General features: G+C 51.9%; 3 protein-coding genes across 12 annotated transcripts in view; 1 reads left to right on the top strand and 2 right to left on the bottom strand.

The window, feature by feature from the left end:
* Positions 1-4,694, bottom strand: part of Zcwpw1 (zinc finger CW-type and PWWP domain containing 1) — a 31,644-nt gene extending 26,950 nt beyond the window's left edge. For 7 of the 8 annotated variants that reach the window (XM_027416257.2, XM_027416264.2, XM_027416259.2 and 4 more), the window contains exon 1: positions 4,556-4,694. The gene's annotated coding sequence lies outside the window, so the exon portion shown is untranslated. Of the gene's footprint in view, positions 1-4,514 lie in introns of all 8 variants that reach the window. The other variant, XM_027416258.2, reaches the window with a different exon arrangement.
* A 1,222-nt stretch (positions 4,695-5,916) lies between these two features.
* Positions 5,917-10,550, top strand: Mepce (methylphosphate capping enzyme). 2 transcript variants are annotated; one of them, XM_027416256.2, is made up of 4 exons: positions 5,920-7,917; positions 9,044-9,262; positions 9,740-9,866; positions 9,962-10,550. In XM_027416256.2, the coding sequence occupies exons 1-4, from the start codon at positions 6,316-6,318 to the stop codon at positions 10,012-10,014; spliced, it is 2,001 nt and encodes a 666-aa protein (XP_027272057.1). In that variant the 5' UTR covers positions 5,920-6,315; the 3' UTR covers positions 10,015-10,550. The 2 variants fall into 2 exon arrangements, 1 of the variants encoding a protein (XP_027272057.1); XR_003485382.2 differs by lacking the exons at positions 9,740-9,866; positions 9,962-10,550 and adding an exon at positions 8,813-8,945 and having other exon boundaries at positions 5,917-7,917; positions 9,044-9,186.
* A 1,150-nt stretch (positions 10,551-11,700) lies between these two features.
* LOC113835691 (protein phosphatase 1 regulatory subunit 35-like) lies at positions 11,701-13,646 on the bottom strand. Of its 2 annotated transcripts, none has more exons than XM_027416265.2 (4): positions 13,314-13,646; positions 12,988-13,243; positions 12,741-12,889; positions 11,701-12,656 (listed from the first exon to the last, which is right to left on the bottom strand). In XM_027416265.2, the coding sequence occupies exons 1-4, from the start codon at positions 13,536-13,538 to the stop codon at positions 12,483-12,485; spliced, it is 804 nt and encodes a 267-aa protein (XP_027272066.2). In that variant the 5' UTR covers positions 13,539-13,646; the 3' UTR covers positions 11,701-12,482. The 2 variants fall into 2 exon arrangements, with proteins under 2 accessions (XP_027272066.2, XP_035299298.1); XM_035443407.1 differs by having other exon boundaries at positions 12,988-13,231; positions 13,315-13,644.
* Between the last annotated feature and the right edge of the window lie 4,579 nt (positions 13,647-18,225).

The raw sequence follows: 18,225 nt of genomic DNA, 5'->3' as shown, positions 1-18,225 counted from the left end.
CATACTAGCCAGGCAAACACTTTACCTCTGAGCTATATCCCCAGCCCTTTTTTATTTGAGACAGGGTTTCCATAAGTTGCCAAGGCTGGCCTTGAACTCTTTTGTAGGTTCTGAACTTACTCTGTAACCCAGGCAAGCTTTGAACTTGTAATCCTCCTGCCTCAGTCACCAAAATAACTGTAATTACGGGTCTGAGACACATGCCTCAGTATTTTGAAATTGGAATGCCTGACTTCAGGCAGGCACTTTATAGAAGGGCACAGTAACAGCAGTGATGGAAGCAGAGGTAATAGGGCATGGTCAGTGCTGGGAGTAGAAAGGGACTCTCTTCATTTCATACAGGTCCCCCAAATACTTAGGACACAAATAATTTGGCAATTCTTCAACCTGATTCAGAGGTCCCTATGCATAGAGACATTTTTCTGTTATTTCAATGTTTAAGCTCAGTGGTTAAGAATGCTTGTGGCTCTTCCACATCAGGCGTGCCCTCTTATGGCCTTTGCACTCACACACACCATAAATAAAAATACAAACTATGAATTACAGCAGGGCATGGTGGTGCACCCCTTTAATCCCAGCATTCAGGAGGCAGAGGCAGGCAGATCTCTGAATTTCCCAGTCAGTCTGGTCTACAAAGCAAGTTCCAGAACAGCCAGAGTTACACAGAAACACTGTCTCAAAAATACACAAAAACAAGGGGCTGGAGAGATGGCTTAGAGGTTAAGAGCACTGACTGGCCTTCCAGAGGTCCTGAGTTCAATTCCCTGAAACCACAAGGTTGCTCACAACCACCCTGAATGAGATCTGGTGCCTTCTGCTGGCATGTAAGCAGAAGACTGTATACATAATAAATAAATAAAATCTTTTTTAAAAAAATACACAAAAACAAAACCAAAAATTACAGGTGTGCCAGATATGGTGGCACATACTTTAATCCCAGCACTTGGAAGGCAGAAGTAGGCAGATCTCTGTGAGTTCCAGAAGAACGTGGTGTGAGTTCCAAGAAAATCAGAGCTACAATGTATGACCTCATCTATCATACAAGAAAGAAAGAAAGAAAGAAAGAAAGAAAGAAAGAAAGAAGAGGAGCAGGGAGGAAAAGGGAAGGAAGGAAGGAAGGAAGGAAGGAAGGAAGGAAGGAAGAGCTCAGCAGTTCTTGCTCTTGTTGCTCTTGCAGAGAACTGGGGTTCAATTCCTAGCACCCACATAGTAGTTCACAACCATCTGTAACTCCAATTCAGGGGATCAGATGTCCTTTGCTAACCCTGGCAGGCACCAAGCACACAAATGGTATACATACATAACATTCAGATAAAACACTCACAAATAAAATGAATAAATCTAATTAATATTTTCATTAAAAAGGAAAAAATGATGGAGCATCATTGCACTATTACATAAATAAGATGTAGCAACTCCATAGCAGTGATGTATAGTAAATAGCTCCTCTTAATATAAAGTTGGAATGTGATGAACATTACTTTCAAAAATTCTAACCCTATCAGTAGATACAAGAAAGCCAGGAAGTTACTTTCTGATAATTCAAGCTGCTGCTCCCTGTTTGAGATGAGTTTGCTTCTCCTACAATAGCAAATATTAAAAAGCTGACTCAGAAAAAAAAGTTAATAAACATGCAAAATACCAACTTGCACTTGCTAAAGTGTGAAGGCAGAAAAGGATGGTATGAAGTCTCATATCATTTTCTACTTTATATTTTTGAGGCAGGGTCTGTCAGTGAACCTGGAGTTTGCCATTTCAGACAGACTGCCTGGTCAACAAGCCCCGAGGACCCAGCTGTCCCCACTGTCCACAGGCCCACACCATGTCTGGTTTTGTGTGGGTGCTGGGGATCCTCTACTTGTGCAGTAGGTATTTACTTGCTGAGTTATTACCCCAGTCTCCATCTGAGGTTTTAATTTTTCTCTTCTCTCATATGGAAAGAAGACAGGAAGGGAAATAGAAAAAAAAAAAAAAAAGATAAGGCAATCCCAGCTGGAATGACACCTTTACCATTAAGGGCAAGTGCTTGCTGCTCTTCCAGAGAACCCAAGTTCAGTTCTCAACATCCATGTTGGGTGGCTCACAACTGCCTATTGACCCCAACTGTCCGGGATCTGACACCTGCTTCCAGCCTCTGCAAGCATTCACACGTGGGTGGTTTGCACACATACTTAAGAAATAATAAAACTTCTTGGATTCCGCCACAGATTTTAAGAATGAGACCAAATCTGGTATGTTGGGCATGATGACACAAACCTCTAACCAGGATGAGAAAGTCAAGGCCAGCATGGGCTACATGAGACCATACCTCAGGGAACAAAACAAGCAGGGAGGGGGATTCATAAGACCCCACCCCTCCATGAAGATCTGAAGGCAGCACTAGTTGCTGAGGAGAGAAACATTTTCAATGGTGAAGCCGCTGGTAAGATGGGAATAAGAGAGGATAATTAGAGTGAATATGACTGAAATACATTATATACATGTGCAAATTCACAGTGAAACCATTATTACAGAAAACAAATACTCATAAACAAAACATGTTTACAAATAAAAGTTTTAAATAGACCTGATGTAGTGAAATCATTTAGTGCTGCTATTATTTATCAAAAACCATTAATTAGGAACTGGAGAGATGGTTCAGCAGTTGAGAGCACTGGTTGCTCTTCCAGAGGTCCTAAGTTCAATTCCCAACAACCACATGATAGCTCACAACCATCTGTAATGAGATCTGGTGCCCTCTTCTGGCCTGTAGGAAGACATGCAAGCAGAACACTATACATAATAAATAAATCTTAATTAAAAAGCATTAATTATCCACCTTACCATGTCCCCCTCCTGAATATGCGATCACGCCCTCTTTATATTGATTCTCCATTCTTTAAAGAAAAGCCAACTCTTCAGTACTGTCTATTATCACAGATTCCAAGAGTTTCTACAAATTGTAAAGACTCTAATACCAACATTCATAAAGTTGAGGCAGAATTTAGAGTTCAAATTTGAGGGCTACATAGAAAATCCCTGTCCAAAAAGAAAGGAAGAGAAAAAAGAAAAGCCTCCTATATTTAAAAATCTCATTTAAGACAGTCAGTGGCTCGTGGCTGTAATCCCAGCACTTGAGAGAATGATGTCCACTGCTACAACTTGAGTCCAGTCTGGGCTACAAGTGACTTTGAGAACAGCCAGGGATACAAACAAGACCCTGTCTCTGAAAAAAGATAGATGGATGGATGCATGAATGGATAGATGCTGGGGAGGGGAGATGGCTTAGTGGCAGGGGTGCTTGCTGCCAAGCCTGATGACCTGCAATTGATTCCAGAGCCCATATGTTGGGGGGGAGGGGAATCAGGTTGTCCTCTGGCCTCCACATGCTCTATGACATGTGCACACACACGAACACATAAACACACCCCCACACAACAAATAAAACACATTTAAAATTTTCATTTCTTTTAAAATGGAGTTAATGGCCTTTTGACATCAATGTCTAATAGCCGATGAACTCCTGCCTATTCTCATGACTCGATTAACTGTTTTTGTTTTTTTTAAGTTCCCTTTTGAGCACGCATGCTCTAGAAACTTTAAACATTTAACAAGAAAGACGAGTCCATCTACCCTGGCCAAATTTACTTTCAGAAGTAATTATCCAAGCTAAACTTTCAACAGAAAGTTTCAAATACAATCCATGGTTCTGGGCCAGAGGCTTGGGGGAGGGGGAGAAAAAGCCGAGCGGCGGTGGCGCACGCCTTTAATCCCAGCACTCCGGCGGCAGAGGCAAGCAGATCTCTGTGAGTTCGAGGCTAGCCTAGTCTACAGCGTGAGTTCACAGAGAAACCCTGTCTGTGGGAGACAAATAGCAGGGGGTGGGGTGTCGGCAAAGATATGGTTGGTCACTTATGAGCTAAACAGTTTTTTTCTTTGGCGGGGGGGGGGGGGCGGTTCTTGAGACAGGGTGTCTCTGTGCAACAGCCCTGGCTGTTTCTATGACCAGGCTGGGGCCTCGAACTCACAGAGATCTGCCTGTCTCCGCCTCCCAAGTGCTGGGTTTAAAGGCGTGCGCCACCAACGCCTAGAGCAAAACAGATTCTTTCCACAGAGCAGATGTGCTTTCTATTGTTGACATCGCTCTCTGGGTTGCTTCCATTCGCGCCGCCCTCCCCCCACCCCACCCCTCCCCCGGCCCCGTCCCCAGGGACGTTCTCGCTTCAAGGATCATGTGTCCTGTGCCTTCCTCAGCAGTTCTCTCTGGAACAGGCACTCAGACAAGCCGCGCCTCCGAGCGCCACGCGGCGCTTCGTCATCCCCTCCTGCTGACCAGGAATCCCACCGTGAGCGCCTCTTCCCCTCAGCTCCCGCTCAGCCTCACTGTCCCTCAAGTCCTCATTTCCCGCCACGACACTGGGTTGTTTGTGTTGCGAGTGTTCTGGAAATCAGGGACTCTGAGAAAGGGGTCGAGTCGGCTGCAGCTCTCAACGGAAAATTTCTCCTCAGCCAACAGGTACCAGGATTCACCGCACCTAACACGCTCCTCTAGGGCGGGATAAAAGCAGCCAGCTACCTTCTGGGGCGCCGAGGACCTAAAGACGAGGCGCAGCCTACGCCGTCGCAGCCATTCCGCACATTCTTCCACCTCGAACTACTTTTCCCGCCACCAGAGCAGGCGCGAGGACACGGACAAACCCCGCCCCCGAGCGGCGTGCCTTCAGAGATGATGCGCATGCGCAGCTGGAAGCCGCTTTGCGAATGCGCAGCTGGCGTACACCGCCATCTTCCAAACTAAAGCCGGCTGAAACTACAAGTCCCATAATCCTCGCGGGCGCCGGTTCTCTCCACCCCCACCCCATATGCAGCAGAGCGCCTGAGGTACTTGGTTCCGGTATCTCTGCTTCCAATCGCCTCCCCATTCCTGTGTTCATCACACACCCCGCATCCTTTCGTTTCCCTCACGCTTTTATACTTTGTGTGGGACCATCTCCAGCAACACTCTTGCCTCTGCCGCGCTCTTGTCTGACACAGTCTGTTGGCGGGGAAACTCCGCCTGCCGCCACTCTGGGGACTCGGCAGCGAATGCGTGCTTCCCATTGGCGGGAGCGGAGGGCCCAGGGCGAGCCGTTACCCTTCCCGCCCGCTCGCCCGGCCGCGCTGGTGTGTGAGGTGCTGCAGGAGCCGCCGGCGCCAACAACGCCACCCTCGGGCAAGCGGCTGACGCGCAGGCGTCGCACCGTGGCGGAGGCGTCCGCCCCGAGCAGGTGTCGGGCGTCGGGGTTCGCCGTCGGGGGAAGAGGAGGCGGGTTGCGAGAGACCGGCCTTTTCGGGGGGGGGGGACGTTTTGGTGCAGTCAGAGACTGTGTAAAATGGTGCACTGCACTTTGCTGGTAACGGCTCCCTCGCCTACTTGGGTCGCTCTCCCTCCTCCTCCCCCTCCTCCTCCTCCACTTCCTCCTCGCAGTGAGACGGGCGGAAGGAAGGGGTAAAGAGATCACCCACGAGCCCGCCCCTGCCGCCGGGGCACGCACGCCGCGTACCTAACGTGAGGAAGCGACGTCACACGCCCCGCCCCCAGGGCTGAAGGGGCGGGGCATCGCCTCCTGCACGTGTCGCCCCTGGTACCCGCGCAAGGCGGAAAGCGCCGTGCGCAGGCGCTCTCCCGGAGGGGCGGGGATGGGGGAGGAAGGAGGCGGGGCGGGGAGGTTGTTGGGTTTAGAGCCGGGCGGAGACGGTGGAGCCTCATTCCTCAGCAGCAAGGGTCGGGTGTCAAGGAGACCTGTTCACACCGGCTCCGGTCCCCGCCTCCGGTGGGTGGGAGCGCGCGGCAGAGACAAAGGCTATCAGTAGGGCTGGACAGAGCAGCGAAGGGAAGTCGGGCGTCCGTGTGGGGAGGGGGGCGCCTCGGGCTGGGGGAGGGCGAGGTTGTTAGGGAGGGGGGGCTGCATTTAAACTCTCGGAGCCGTTAAGTTGGTGCGCACTCCCGATGCGCGCACAGCCCGGGTGGTGGCGGAGGGCGCATGCGCGGGCCCTGGACGAGAGCCCCGCGCGCCCGTCGTGCGCGCTCGCGCCAGAGTGGTAGTGGCGGCGGGGAAAGGGTGGCGGCGCACGCGCAGTTGGGTCCTCGGCTCGCCCGGGTCTCGCGGGCATCTTGTTTTGGTCTCGCGGGCGAGTGGGGCGCGCTTGGTGTGTCGCGGGCGGGGTTGTGGAGGCGCTTGGGCGCGAGGCAGAGCTGCGCGCGCACTCGGGGAAGGGGAGGGTTTGCAGGGGGCTTCCCCTCAGTCTCTTCTCGGTCCCCTCGCTTGCCAAGGGGGAATCAAACGGGGAGAGGAGATGATCGAGATGGCGGCGGAGAAGGAGCCCTTCCTGGTGCCGGCCCCGCCACCGCCGCTCAAAGATGAGTCGGGCGGCGGGGGCGGCCCCGAGGTGCGATCGCACCGGGAGGCTGCCTCCGGGGAGCTCCGCGACGGGACGGAACGCGGGCCGGGCCCACGCGCGCACTCGGCCGGGGCCGCCGCCAGCGGAGGGGGCGGCCCCCAGGCACAGGCGCCCGGGGAGCCCCACGGGCGAGCCGCCGCGCCTGCGGACGTGGGGGAGGAGCGACGGGGAGGGGGCGGGACGGACCTGGGTCCCCCGGCCCCTCCTCGACCTCGCAATGGCTACCAGCCCCACCGACCCCCCGGGGGTGGCGGGGGCAAACGAAGAAATAGCTGTAACGTAGGGGGAGGGAGCGGTGGAGGCTTCAAGCATCCGGCCTTCAAGAGGCGCCGGCGAGTGAATTCGGACTGCGACTCGGTATTACCCTCCAATTTCCTTCTGGGGGGCAATATATTTGATCCGCTGAACCTGAATAGCCTCCTGGATGAGGAAGTAAGTCGAGCGCTCAATGCAGAGACCCCAAAGTCATCCCCACTTCCGGCTAAGGGGCGAGACCCTGTGGAGATCCTCATCCCCAAAGATATCACTGACCCGCTCAGTCTCAACACTTGCACTGATGAGGCCCATGTAGTTCTTGCCTCGCCACTCAAGATTGGTCGAAAGCGCCATAGACACCGGGGACCTCACCACCAGCAGCAGCAGGCGCCTGGAGGGAGTGACAGCCACGCCGCCCTCCCCACTGACCCTCTCACCCCCTCACTCCATGCGGAGGGTGCCACCACGCAGCAGCAGCAGCAGCAGCAGCACAGGGGCCAGAACCGAGATGCCCCTCAGCCCTATGAACTCAACACAGCCATCAACTGCAGGGATGAAGTTGTGTCTCCCCTTCCATCTGCCCTGCAGAGTTTCTCAGGCTCCCTTTCTGCCCCTCCAGCTGCCTCAGTTACCTCTGCACCCTCATCTTCCTCCTCCCGACATCGAAAACGACGCAGGACTTCCAGCAAGTCGGAGGCAGGGGCTAGGGGTGGAAGCCAGGGTTCCAAGGAGAAGGGCAAAGGGAGTGGGGGAGGCCGTCATCACCACCCACTCCCTGCAACTGGCTTCAAAAAGCAACAGCAAAAGTTCCAGTATGGGAATTACTGCAAGTACTATGGCTATCGCAATCCTTCCTGCGAGGATGTGCGCCTTAGGGTGTTGAAGCCGGAGTGGTTTCAAGGCCGGGACGTCCTAGATCTGGGCTGCAATGTTGGCCATCTGACCCTAAGTATTGCCTGCAAGTGGGGCCCAGCCCGCATGGTGGGGCTGGACATTGATCCACGGCTTATCCACTCTGCCCGCCAAAATATCCGACACTATCTGTCTGAGGAGCTTCGTCTCCGAGCCCAGACTTCTGAGGGTGACCCAGGGACAGAGGGGGAGGAAGGGACTACCACTGTCCGAAAAAGGAGCTGCTTCCCAGCCTCACTGACAGCCAGCCGGGGTCCCATCGCTGCACCCCAAGTGCCCTTGGATGGAGCGGACACATCTGTCTTCCCCAACAATGTCGTCTTCGTCACGGTAAGAGAATCCAAAGGCTCTTGGAATAGGGTTCAAGTGTGAAGATGAGATTAAATAGTAATGTGTTGGGGGAAAGGTCATGACCTAGAGGTGTATTCCTGCATCTGTTCCTCCTACAAGAACCATCTTCTGGAGAGAACAGTCTGCATTGGCCAGAGAATCTCTACTGGGTGTGTTGTCTATCCTATAACCTGGAAAGTGGGATCTCTACCTGCAGGCTCTTAACATCTGGTCTTATGACTACAAGGATCTCATCCCCAATACAGGGGCTGACTTGTCCTGCTTCCAGTGGGAACTATACCAGACAATCCACCTTCCCTTGAGGGTTACCTCTACAGCTCTGTCCAGATGGAACCCTGTCCTCAAATCTCCTGAGGGAGCTTGAGATTGGGTGTCTTTGCGGGAGGAGGAGACTGGCACTCCAGTATGTGTAGTTTGGGGCCTTTGATAGGGACCTTGTTGTATGTATCAGCTGCTTTTTGTTTCCCTAGATACAGGACAGACTGGGTCAGGAACCCAGTAGGCTTGGCTTTCCGTCTTTCCCGTGCTGACTCTGAATAGCAGGAGAGGGGCGGTGAAGGGAGGAAAGAGTAGCCAGCCTGACAGAGCATGTGTCCCTGTCTCTACTAGCTTCTTCCATTGAGCAGTTAGGCCATCCAGAGGAACATGTGCCCATGGCTTATCCTGAAAACATGTCTTCCCAGGGACTGGGAAGAGAAGGTTTCCTGGGTTTTTAATTTCATTGAAGAAATAGACCTGAAGCATTAGCAGACCCTAGTGGGAAGAACCTCAGTCTTTAGGACTGCTGCCTGTGTATATGAGGGCTGGGTCTTGGGAGCATTCCAATATTCTTCAGTTATCCCTCAGATAATTAGTTCAATTTAAATCTGCCCAGGCTCCCTTTTAGGTTTGTTTGGTTTAGCACCAGGAGGAAGCAGAGGCAGGAAAGGGAGAAGAGACCATGAGACTGACAGAAGGCGCTGTCGAGAGGAGCCTCAGAGAAGAAGGCCACCAAGGGCCCAAGTGAGGTTGTGTGTAGGACTTTGTCTCAGAGTCTGCAGGTGGTTGTGGGGCCAGTGGTACACCTCTTCCTTTTGTGACCTCTTTCCCATCTTCTGGCCCTCAGGGTAACTATGTCCTGGACCGAGATGAGCTGGTGGATGCCCAAAGACCTGAATATGATGTGGTGCTCTGTCTCAGCCTCACCAAGTGGGTGCATCTGAACTGGGGTGACGAGGGGCTGAAGCGCATGTTCCGCCGCATCTACCGGCATCTCCGCCCTGGCGGTATTCTGGTCCTGGAACCCCAACCATGGTCCTCCTACTGCAGGAGAAAGTCTCTCACCGTGAGTTGGGTTTCTGTAGAGATAGGGGATAATCATCTTTTTATTTTACTGTGGATTAAACCCCAGACCTCACACATAGCAGGGAAAGTGAGCTATAGCCCCAGCCTGTTTGTTTGGGGGGGGGGATTTGTTTTGTTTCTAGACAGGGTTTCTCTGTGTAGCCTTGGCTGTCTTGGAATTTGCTCTGTAGACAAGGCTGGCCTTGAACTCAGAGATCTGCCTGCCTCTGCCTAAGTTATGCCAACCACCCTCTTTATTTTGAGACTGGCTGAAGCTGCTGGCCTGAACTGGCTCTGTAGTGCTGCAGGCTGGTCTTGAACTCTTCATCCTCCTGCTTCAGCCTTCTAAGTACCCGACATGACTTGTATGGCTTGTACCACCATACCCAGCTCAGACTTTCTGAACAAAGACAAAAGGTTGTCATGCTTGGCCAGGAAAGAGAAGTAAGTTGAAGTAATCCCTCTCCTATTTCCCCAGGAAACAATCTATAAGAACTACTTTCGAATCAAGCTGAAGCCAGAACAGTTCAGTTCCTACCTGACATCCCCAGAGGTGGGCTTCTCCAGCTATGAGCTTGTGGCCACACCAAGTAACACCTCCAGAGGTAAGAATGGCTCTACTTTGTCTCTGGGAGGAGAGGGTGCTGGCTCTGTGAAGAATCTCAAGGTCCTACCCACCTGCCTTCTGTATGTTCTTTAGGCTTCCAGCGTCCTGTGTACTTGTTCCACAAGGCCCGTTCCCCCAGCCACTAAGTGGCCTTCTGGACAGAAGGTGTGAAGAGGCTACCCTTGCTGCTCCTGAGGACCTAGGGAAGAGGAAATTATCCCAACCAAGGTCTTTCGTGTCTGGCTCCAAAAAGTTTCCTTCCTTGGATCTGTAAAGAGAGCTTTTCTCAAGTTGCTTCCCGAAGTCTTCTCCCTGACACCTCTGGCACTTGAGCAAGCCCAGCTGTGCTGGAATTACATCGGCTTCCTCTCCGAGCCTGCTGGGCTGGATGGCATGGACTGTTTGCTGACTCTGTCCTCCTAGGGCATGGGAAGGGGGAATGTCAATTCTCTAGGCCCTTCCTCCTGTTCTCCGAAGGAGATTCCTGCTTCTCAGCCTTTGTTCCTAGCTGCACTTAAGTGGACCATGGATGGACTAAGGGTGTTAGAGGGGAAGTTTGGTAAGGAGACACACAGGTACTGTGAAAATCCTTCCTTCTGCTGTCCCCCGGTGGGAGAGGGAGCTGGGTTTGGAATGTGAGAACAGCACAATAAACTTGATAACTAGGGCCGTGGCCCCTGCACCTGTGTGTGGCACTTTCTAGTCGGTTGGTACCTCTTAGAAGGATTGTGTGGTCTCTTTGCCCATCCTAGAGGCTCATGAAGATGGATTTTACTTGCTGGTTGTGGTGCACTGGCTCTTTATCCCAACACTTGGGAGACAGGCAGGCTGACTGAACTCTTGAGGAGGTTTGAGGCCAGCCTGGGTGGGCTACATAGTGAGATAGAATCTCATGGGACTGGAAGACTGGTTGGTATCTGTCTTAGTTTGGTTACTGCTGCTGTGATGAGACACCATGACCAAAGAAACTTGAGGAGAGAGTTTATTCGGGTTATGCTCCCACATGTCAGTTCATCAAAGGAAGTCAGAGCAGGAACTGGAGTAGGGCAGACAAGGAGCTGATGCTGGAGCCATGAAAGGTGCTGCTTACTGACTTGTTCCTCACAGCTGGCTTAGCCTTTCTTAGAGACCTAGCTACCAGCCCCAGGGATTGCCCCCACCCACAATGAGCCAGGCCCTATCCCCATCAATCACTAAGAAAATATCCTATAGACCAGGTAGTGGTGGTACACACCTTTAATCCCAATACTCAGGAGGCAGACAGGTGGATCTCAGTAAGTTTGAGGCCAGCCTGGTCTACAAAGTTAGTTCCAGGACAGTCCCACAGAGAAACTTGTCTTGAACCCTCCCTGCTCCAAAATAATACCCTACAGACTTGTCTATAGCCTGGTCTTACAGAGGCATATTCTCAGTTAAGGCTGCCTCCTGACGACTCTAGTTTGTGTCAAACAGACACAAAACTAGCCATTACCCATACACACTGCTCAGGAAGGGGGTGGGGGGTACTGCAAATTTTGGTGTGTAGCTTAATAATGAGTCCAATTTACCTTCCTCCAAAAGAAACCCCAGATAAGTGTTTGTGTATGGGAGTGTGAGATGGAAGGCTAACTTTGGAGGGCTTTGGCAGTGGGGGGGTAAAGTGGAGCTAAAAATGGATAATAGCCAGAGCCACAAACCTGCTCCAGGACCCGTGGGGGAATAAGATGCTGGGGTGGTTTACAAAAGTGAAGGTCTTCATTGATTTGTCAATGGTTGCTCTAACACTGAATAAACATTGAGCACTTTTGTTAGTCAGACAAAATCAGCAATACTCAAATGAAACAGGCAACATCTCCTTTAAAGCAATTATTTAATGTTAAAACCCATGTTTGGGTAAATACTTTTTGTTCAGATGTAAATGGATAGCCAGGCTTAGTGGTTGCATGCCTTTACTCCTAGCACTTGGGAAGTAGAGGCAGGCAGATCTGAGTTCAAGGCCAGACTGGAATACACGAGTTCCAAGACAAAGTGTATTGGAAAGTGCCACACACCAGAGCTATACAAGCAGACACATTAAAAATTGTTATTATAATTGAGGCAGAGTTGGGGGTGCTTTTTTTGTTGTGGTTTTTGAGACGGTATCCCCTAACTTAGTTTGGCCTGGAACTCCTGCCCCTCCTGTCTCTACCTCCACAGGTGTTCACCACCACAGCCAGCCAAAGTGGCAATCTAAAGCACTCTGACTATATTGTTTGTGTGTACACTCGAACATGCTTAACCATACACTACCACTGAACCTACCGGCCTGAAACCACACTAAAAGAAAGCGTTTGTGTAGCTCAGACGCCTTGAACACAGGATCCTTCTGACTTGGCCTCCCAAGTCCTGGGACATGGCACCATGATGTAAGGCTAAGTCTCAAATTCTAATTATAATTAAAACAAGGTTATTTAAATGGAAAGTCTGACCCCACTTAGACAGTGCTTTCTGCTTGTCATCATTGAGGGGGTCAGAAAATTCCCACCTACAGGCAGCTTCCAACCAGGAGCTAAATTGCTTAAAAATAAAAAAACTTTATTCTACGAGGAAACAGTTTTACCAAAGTACTGACTAGCAACGCAGGGAGTTGTGAAGGCTATGCTTCCCAGCGCCTCAGCATCCGATGCATGAGAAAGGTGTCTTCTGAAGGGCGGGGCCGGGCTTGAAGCCTTAGCGGGGGCAGCCCGTCCACCGTTAGGTGCGGAAATTCGTAACACAGAGAGTCCGGGTTGCACAGCACCGTCACGTCTGGCCCCTGCCCGAGCACCTCCTGTGGGAGGGAAGGCGAGGCCCAAAGTAAACTTACACTGCGGAGGGAGGAAGAGAGCCCAGGTCCCCGGATCCCTTCCTTCACCTTCGGGGGCGGGGCCCGGGGCGGCGGCGGCGGCGGCGGCGGCAGCATCGCCAGCTTCTCCCTCAGCGCCGCCTTCAGAACCTGCTCCTCCGGCACCTGCAGACTCACCAGGTCTCGGTAGAGCCGCTTCGAGCGCGGCACGTTCAACCCTGCGAGGAGCGGGGCGCACGGGAGGCGGGGGTGAGAGCAGCGCCCCTCTCCCAGAGCGCCGCGGCGGGGCGGGGCGGGGCGGGGCGGTCCTCCTCACCCTCCGCTACGCTCTCCTCCAGGGCGCAGCGGGTCTGGAACGACTTTCTCAGCTGCTCCTCCACCGCCTTCGAGGCATCAAAGCGGCCGCCGACGACGGCGGCGCGCGCGTCCCGCAGCTCCAGACTCAAAGCCAGGCTGCTCCGCGGGGCCGGCGCCTCCAGCTCCTGCGGCCCCGCGGGCCCGCCGCCCGCCAGCAGCGGCTCGCCGCGGACCGGGGAGCGCGGCGCCAGGAGAAAACGAACCTGGGAGCGAAGGGCGGGGCGGGCGGTGAGCGGCCGAGTCCCGGACGCTGGGCGAGCAGGGGCGGGGCCCGGCCGCCGCTCACCTGGCGCCCCCCCTCCGCCGTCCCGGGCCGCTGCCGCCGCCGCCGCCGCCGCTTGGCCGCTCCGGAGTCGCGGGCAGCGGGCTCGGGCTCAGGCTCAAGTCCAAGCCCGGCTCGGGCTCCGGGACTCGCGGCTCCGGGGCTCGCGGCTCCGGCGCCGGCCCCAGGACCTCCACGGCCTCTTCGCCCTCCACACATTCCAACCCGGACGCCCCGGAGCCCATCATCTCGCCGACGCCGAGGGGCCCGGGGCTTCGGAACGCGGCGTCGCCGCCTCCTCTCTCCCAGCCCTGGGGGGGGGGTCTCCCGCTACCGGAAACCGTTGCCCACCGGTGTAAGACAACCAGCCCGCCGCACCACTCCATTGGTGCTCCCGGACGTCGCTCCCATCGCCCCACCCTCCAGCTTCCGGGCGCACTTCCGCCCTTAGACACTGACTTCGCCCTTAGGGCGGGACATTGGAGCGCCGGTACCTGGAGCCCTGCAGACCACTCTGCTTCTTTCGGGAACGCGGATGTGGCGTCCTTACCTGTCAGAATCGTACTTGATCTGGGATCTGAGTTCGTTCTCTTTTACTGACACAAAACGGTCACTGCTCTCGTGCCTCCACAGCGTTTACGAAGGTTTCCCTGTACCTGGAGGTGGGCTCGTTGCAAAGTCCCTGAATTCTTGCATTTGAGTAGTAAATACGAAATAGTACCCTAATTTTAAGTCCACATCCTGGGGGCCGGAAAGTTGGCTCTGAGCTTAAAGGCGCTTGCCACCAAGCCTCTGATCTCTGCAGTCAAACACTAGCAAAATCCACATCCTAATCCTCCCGCTCACAAAAGACCTTAAAAGCAATAACAGCTTGGGAATTGGAAGCAGAAATGGATCAGAAGGATTCAGGGCCAGCCTTGGCTACAAAGGGACTTGGTGGACACCTTGGGCTATGAGAGAGACCAAAATTGTGACCTCTGATTCTATATCCTTGGGCGACTGAAAACTTGTACACACAGGTTCACCTCACCTTTACTCTAGCCCCAAACTGGTAGCCTTTAACAGCACTTTAACCCTTTATGGGTTAAAATGTACATCATTATCATAAAATAGTGCTGAGCAATAATGAGGAACAAACTATTGAAACAGTGCAGCAAAGGGTAGACAATGCAGTTTCTTCTACACAGTTCAGAAACAATGAAAGCAGACTGGGATGTAGTGATACAAACCTGTAATACCAGTATTTGGGAGGCAACACAGGAGGATCTGGAGTTCAGGGTCATCCTCAGCTACATAAGGCGTTTGAGGCCTGCCTGAGCTCACAGAGCTAAGGGTAGAGGGGAAGGTAGGAGAGCAGAAACCTTTCTGTATTAATTCTTTGTCTGTATAATCTTCACATTTTATCTCTTATGAGGTGGAGAAAGGAAATGCCAGTTAGAACATTACCTGGTTCTGTGGTTCTTCAACAAGAAAACAACGGAGCTTTTGTTTATCTTTATCGATGGTCATAAGTTGAACACTTGCTAAAGGCTGCGTCTCTTGGGGGACAGTGTCAGGAAGCAAATTCAGAGCTACTCAGAGAATTTGTGTTAAAGGGTTCCTCAAGGACCTTCCATGAAGACCTTCATGGGCCCTGCTGCTGCTCCCTAGAAGAAACAGGAACGCCATAATCCAGAGGGAGGCACACAGAAGGTAGCAGGAGTATCGGAGGTGGAGAGCACATGGGAGGTGGCTCATGCTTGCTGCATGAGCATTAGAATCTTACGAGCTGGCAATGCTGGCAAATGCACACCTTTAGTCCCAGCACTTGGGAGGCAAGGCAGGTGGCTCTCTGTGAGTTCAACAAGCTTGGTCTACAAGGCTACACAGAGAAACCCTGTCTAGAGAAACCAAAAGAAAAAAAAAAAAAAAGATTCTGAGTTTGGATTCCCAGCATCTATGGAAAAGCCAGGTGCTGAAGGGTGAAAACAGGTGAATGCCAGGGGCTCACTGGCCAGTCTCACACTGCACACATGCATGTGGTATTACCCCTGAACACATAAGTGTGGAAGTGTGTGGGTGAGGTGGGCCATTCAGAGAGGGACCCAGCGGGGAAGCAGGGTGTATCGTTCATGCAATCCCAGTCATAAAGACTGAGGCAGGAAGATCACAAATTCAAGGCCAGCCTGGGCTATAAAAGAGACTCTGTCAAAGGGTGGGAATGGGACCCCGGATGTAGCTCAGTTGGTAGAGTACTCGCCTAGAATGCCTGAGTCTGGGTTCCATTCCTAGCGCTTCACAAAACCTGGTGTGCCTGTAATCCTGGCAACTCACAGATAGAGGCAGTAGAATTAGTGGTTGACAGTACCCCTGCTACATAGGAAGTTTGAGGTCAACCTGGATATATGAGACCTTGTCTGAGGAGGCTGGGAGGGAAGAAGGAAGGAAGGAAGGAAGGAAGGAAGGAAGGAAGGAAGGAGGGAGGGAAGGAAGGAAGGAAGGAAGGGTAGGAAGGAAACTGAACAAGGACTAAGGAGGCGACTCACTGGGTAATGTCAACGTTTCGTGCACCACAATGACCAGGTTAATGCAGCACTGGCAATGGAAGCCAGGGTTTTAGACATGGCTAGACAACCACACTTAGCAACTGAGCCACCTCCCCTGACCTAACCTTGAACTTCTGATCCTCCTGTTTCTACCTCCCCGGTTTTGGGAATACAGATATGTTCCACCAAGCCCAGTTTGTATCATTCTGGAGACAACTTAGGGCTCATGCGTGCAAGGCAGGCACGCTACCAAGGGAGCCACATCTTCACTCTCTACTTTCTTCTTGCTTTGTTTTGATTTTTGGTTTTTTAGGACAGGGTTTCTGTGTGTATATAGCCCTAGCTGTCCCAGAACTCTCTCTGTAGGCCAGGCTGGCCTTGAACTCAGAGAGATCCATCTGCCTCTCCCACCCCGGTGCTGGGATTAAAGGTGTGCATCACCACTGCCTAGTTTGGCTCATTTTTTTTTCTTTTTTTAGATGTATTTATCATGTATACAGTGCATGCCAGAACAGGGCACCAGATCCCATTACAGATGGTTGTGAGCCACCATATGGTTTCTGGGAACTCTACTCAGGGCCTCTAGAAGAACAGTCAGTGCTCTTAACCCCTGAGCCGTCTCTCCAGCCCTTGCCTCCTTTTTTTAAAGGTTTACTTTTCTGTTTCATTTTATTTGTGTGCCTGTGGCTGTGTGCATGTATACACACTGTGTGCCTGCCGGTGGCCTTCAGGGCCAGGAGTGACCCTTAGATTCCCTGGAATGGAAGTTGCAGGCAGTTGTGAGCTGGCTGATATGGGTACTGGGAACTGAACCTGGGTCCTCTGCAAGAGGAGTGAGTGCTTGTAACCACTGAGCCATTGCCCCAGCCCCTTCTTCCCGTTAACTCTTTCACAGTAACATCCTTTCCTCAACACAGCTGTTAGAGCATCTGACTCACACACCCCATGAAGATTCATTTTCTCTACTTCTGGCTTATTCAGCATTATTTTAGGTCTTGAAGAGAGTTGTCATCTTCAATAAATCATAACCACAAATCCTTTTTCCCCCTTTTGAGACAAGGTCTGTAAATCCAAGCTGGCCTTGAACTCACTGTGTAGCCAACAGTGACTTTGAACTCCTCATGCTCCTGTGTCCACCCCTGAACTACTGGGATTGCAAGTGGGTGCCACCATGACTGTGTTCCTGTGGTCCTGAGGATGGAGCTCAGTACCTCAAGCATGCTAGCTGAGGCTTTGACTAACTGAACCTCATCCTCAGCTTTCCACCATGATCCTTTTAATAGCTGCTAATATGTACTGAGTCAGTACAATGTGTGTCCTCTGCTCCTTCGGGCAACCTCATGATACAGATTATAACTCCTGTCCCCATTTTATACATGAGAAAACTGAGACTCCAAGCCGTTAACTAATTCACCGCACATCCAGGAAGTATTGCCTTTAACCACTTCCCGGGCCTTTGGTTTTTCCTTTTAGATGTCTCCTGTAGGGCTGATCTTAAACTTTCTAGTATTGCCTTGAGCTCCTTCCTGATATCCTGCCTCTACCTCCAAAACATTCCTGCTGTGTAGCTGGATGGCTGGCCCCTTCTTTTCTCATTCCTCCATTTCCCTTCTCTCTTTTTTCCTTCTATTTTTTCTCCTAGTTTTCTCCTGCCAGCCCCGCCTATCCTTCTTCCTGCCTTGCTATTATTCATTCAGCTCTTTATTAGACCATCAGGTGTTTTAGACAGGCAAAGAATCACAGCTTCACGGAGTTAAACGAGTGCAGCACATCTTTGCATCATTAAATATTCCACAGCATAAACAAATGTAACACATCTTAAAATAACATTCAACAACTGTGACTTTGAGTCCAGTCTGGGCTACACAGGAAGACTATGTCTGAAAAGGGATGAGGAGGTGCTCAGCTGATAGAGTGCTTGTGTATAGCACGCATGAAGTGGTGGGTTCGGTACCCAGCACTGCTTTTAAAAAGCAAACATGGGGGGCTGGAGAGATGGCTCAAAGATTAAGAACACTGACTGCTCTTCCAGAGGTCCTGAGTTCAATTCCCAGCAACCACATGTATACATAATAAATAAATAAAATCTTAAAAAAAAAAAGGCAAGCCTGGTAACCTGTGCCTGTAATCCCCACACTCAGGAGGTGGAGGCAGGAGTATAGGGAGTTCAAGGCCAGCCTGGGCTACAAGAGACCTGATCTCAAAAATACACACATAAAATTTCAGTTAATTTTTAAGAAGAAGGCAGAAGAACAGGGGGAGAGGTGAGGAGGGACAGAAAAATGTAGCTTTCTTTTCTCTCTGTGGTTAGGAGACCCAGTATGCTCTCCCTCCTGTTGGCCCACCTCAGAAAGCTCTTCTTTCTCTACGGCTCTGAGCTAGTCTTTCAGAATGGATCAGAATGGATGTC

This window comes from Cricetulus griseus, chromosome 4 (genome assembly GCF_003668045.3).
Source record: "Cricetulus griseus strain 17A/GY chromosome 4, alternate assembly CriGri-PICRH-1.0, whole genome shotgun sequence".
Lineage (NCBI taxonomy): Eukaryota > Metazoa > Chordata > Mammalia > Rodentia > Cricetidae > Cricetulus > Cricetulus griseus.
Note: the sequence above shows the minus strand (reverse complement) of the source record. Positions and strands in the feature narration are given on the sequence as shown.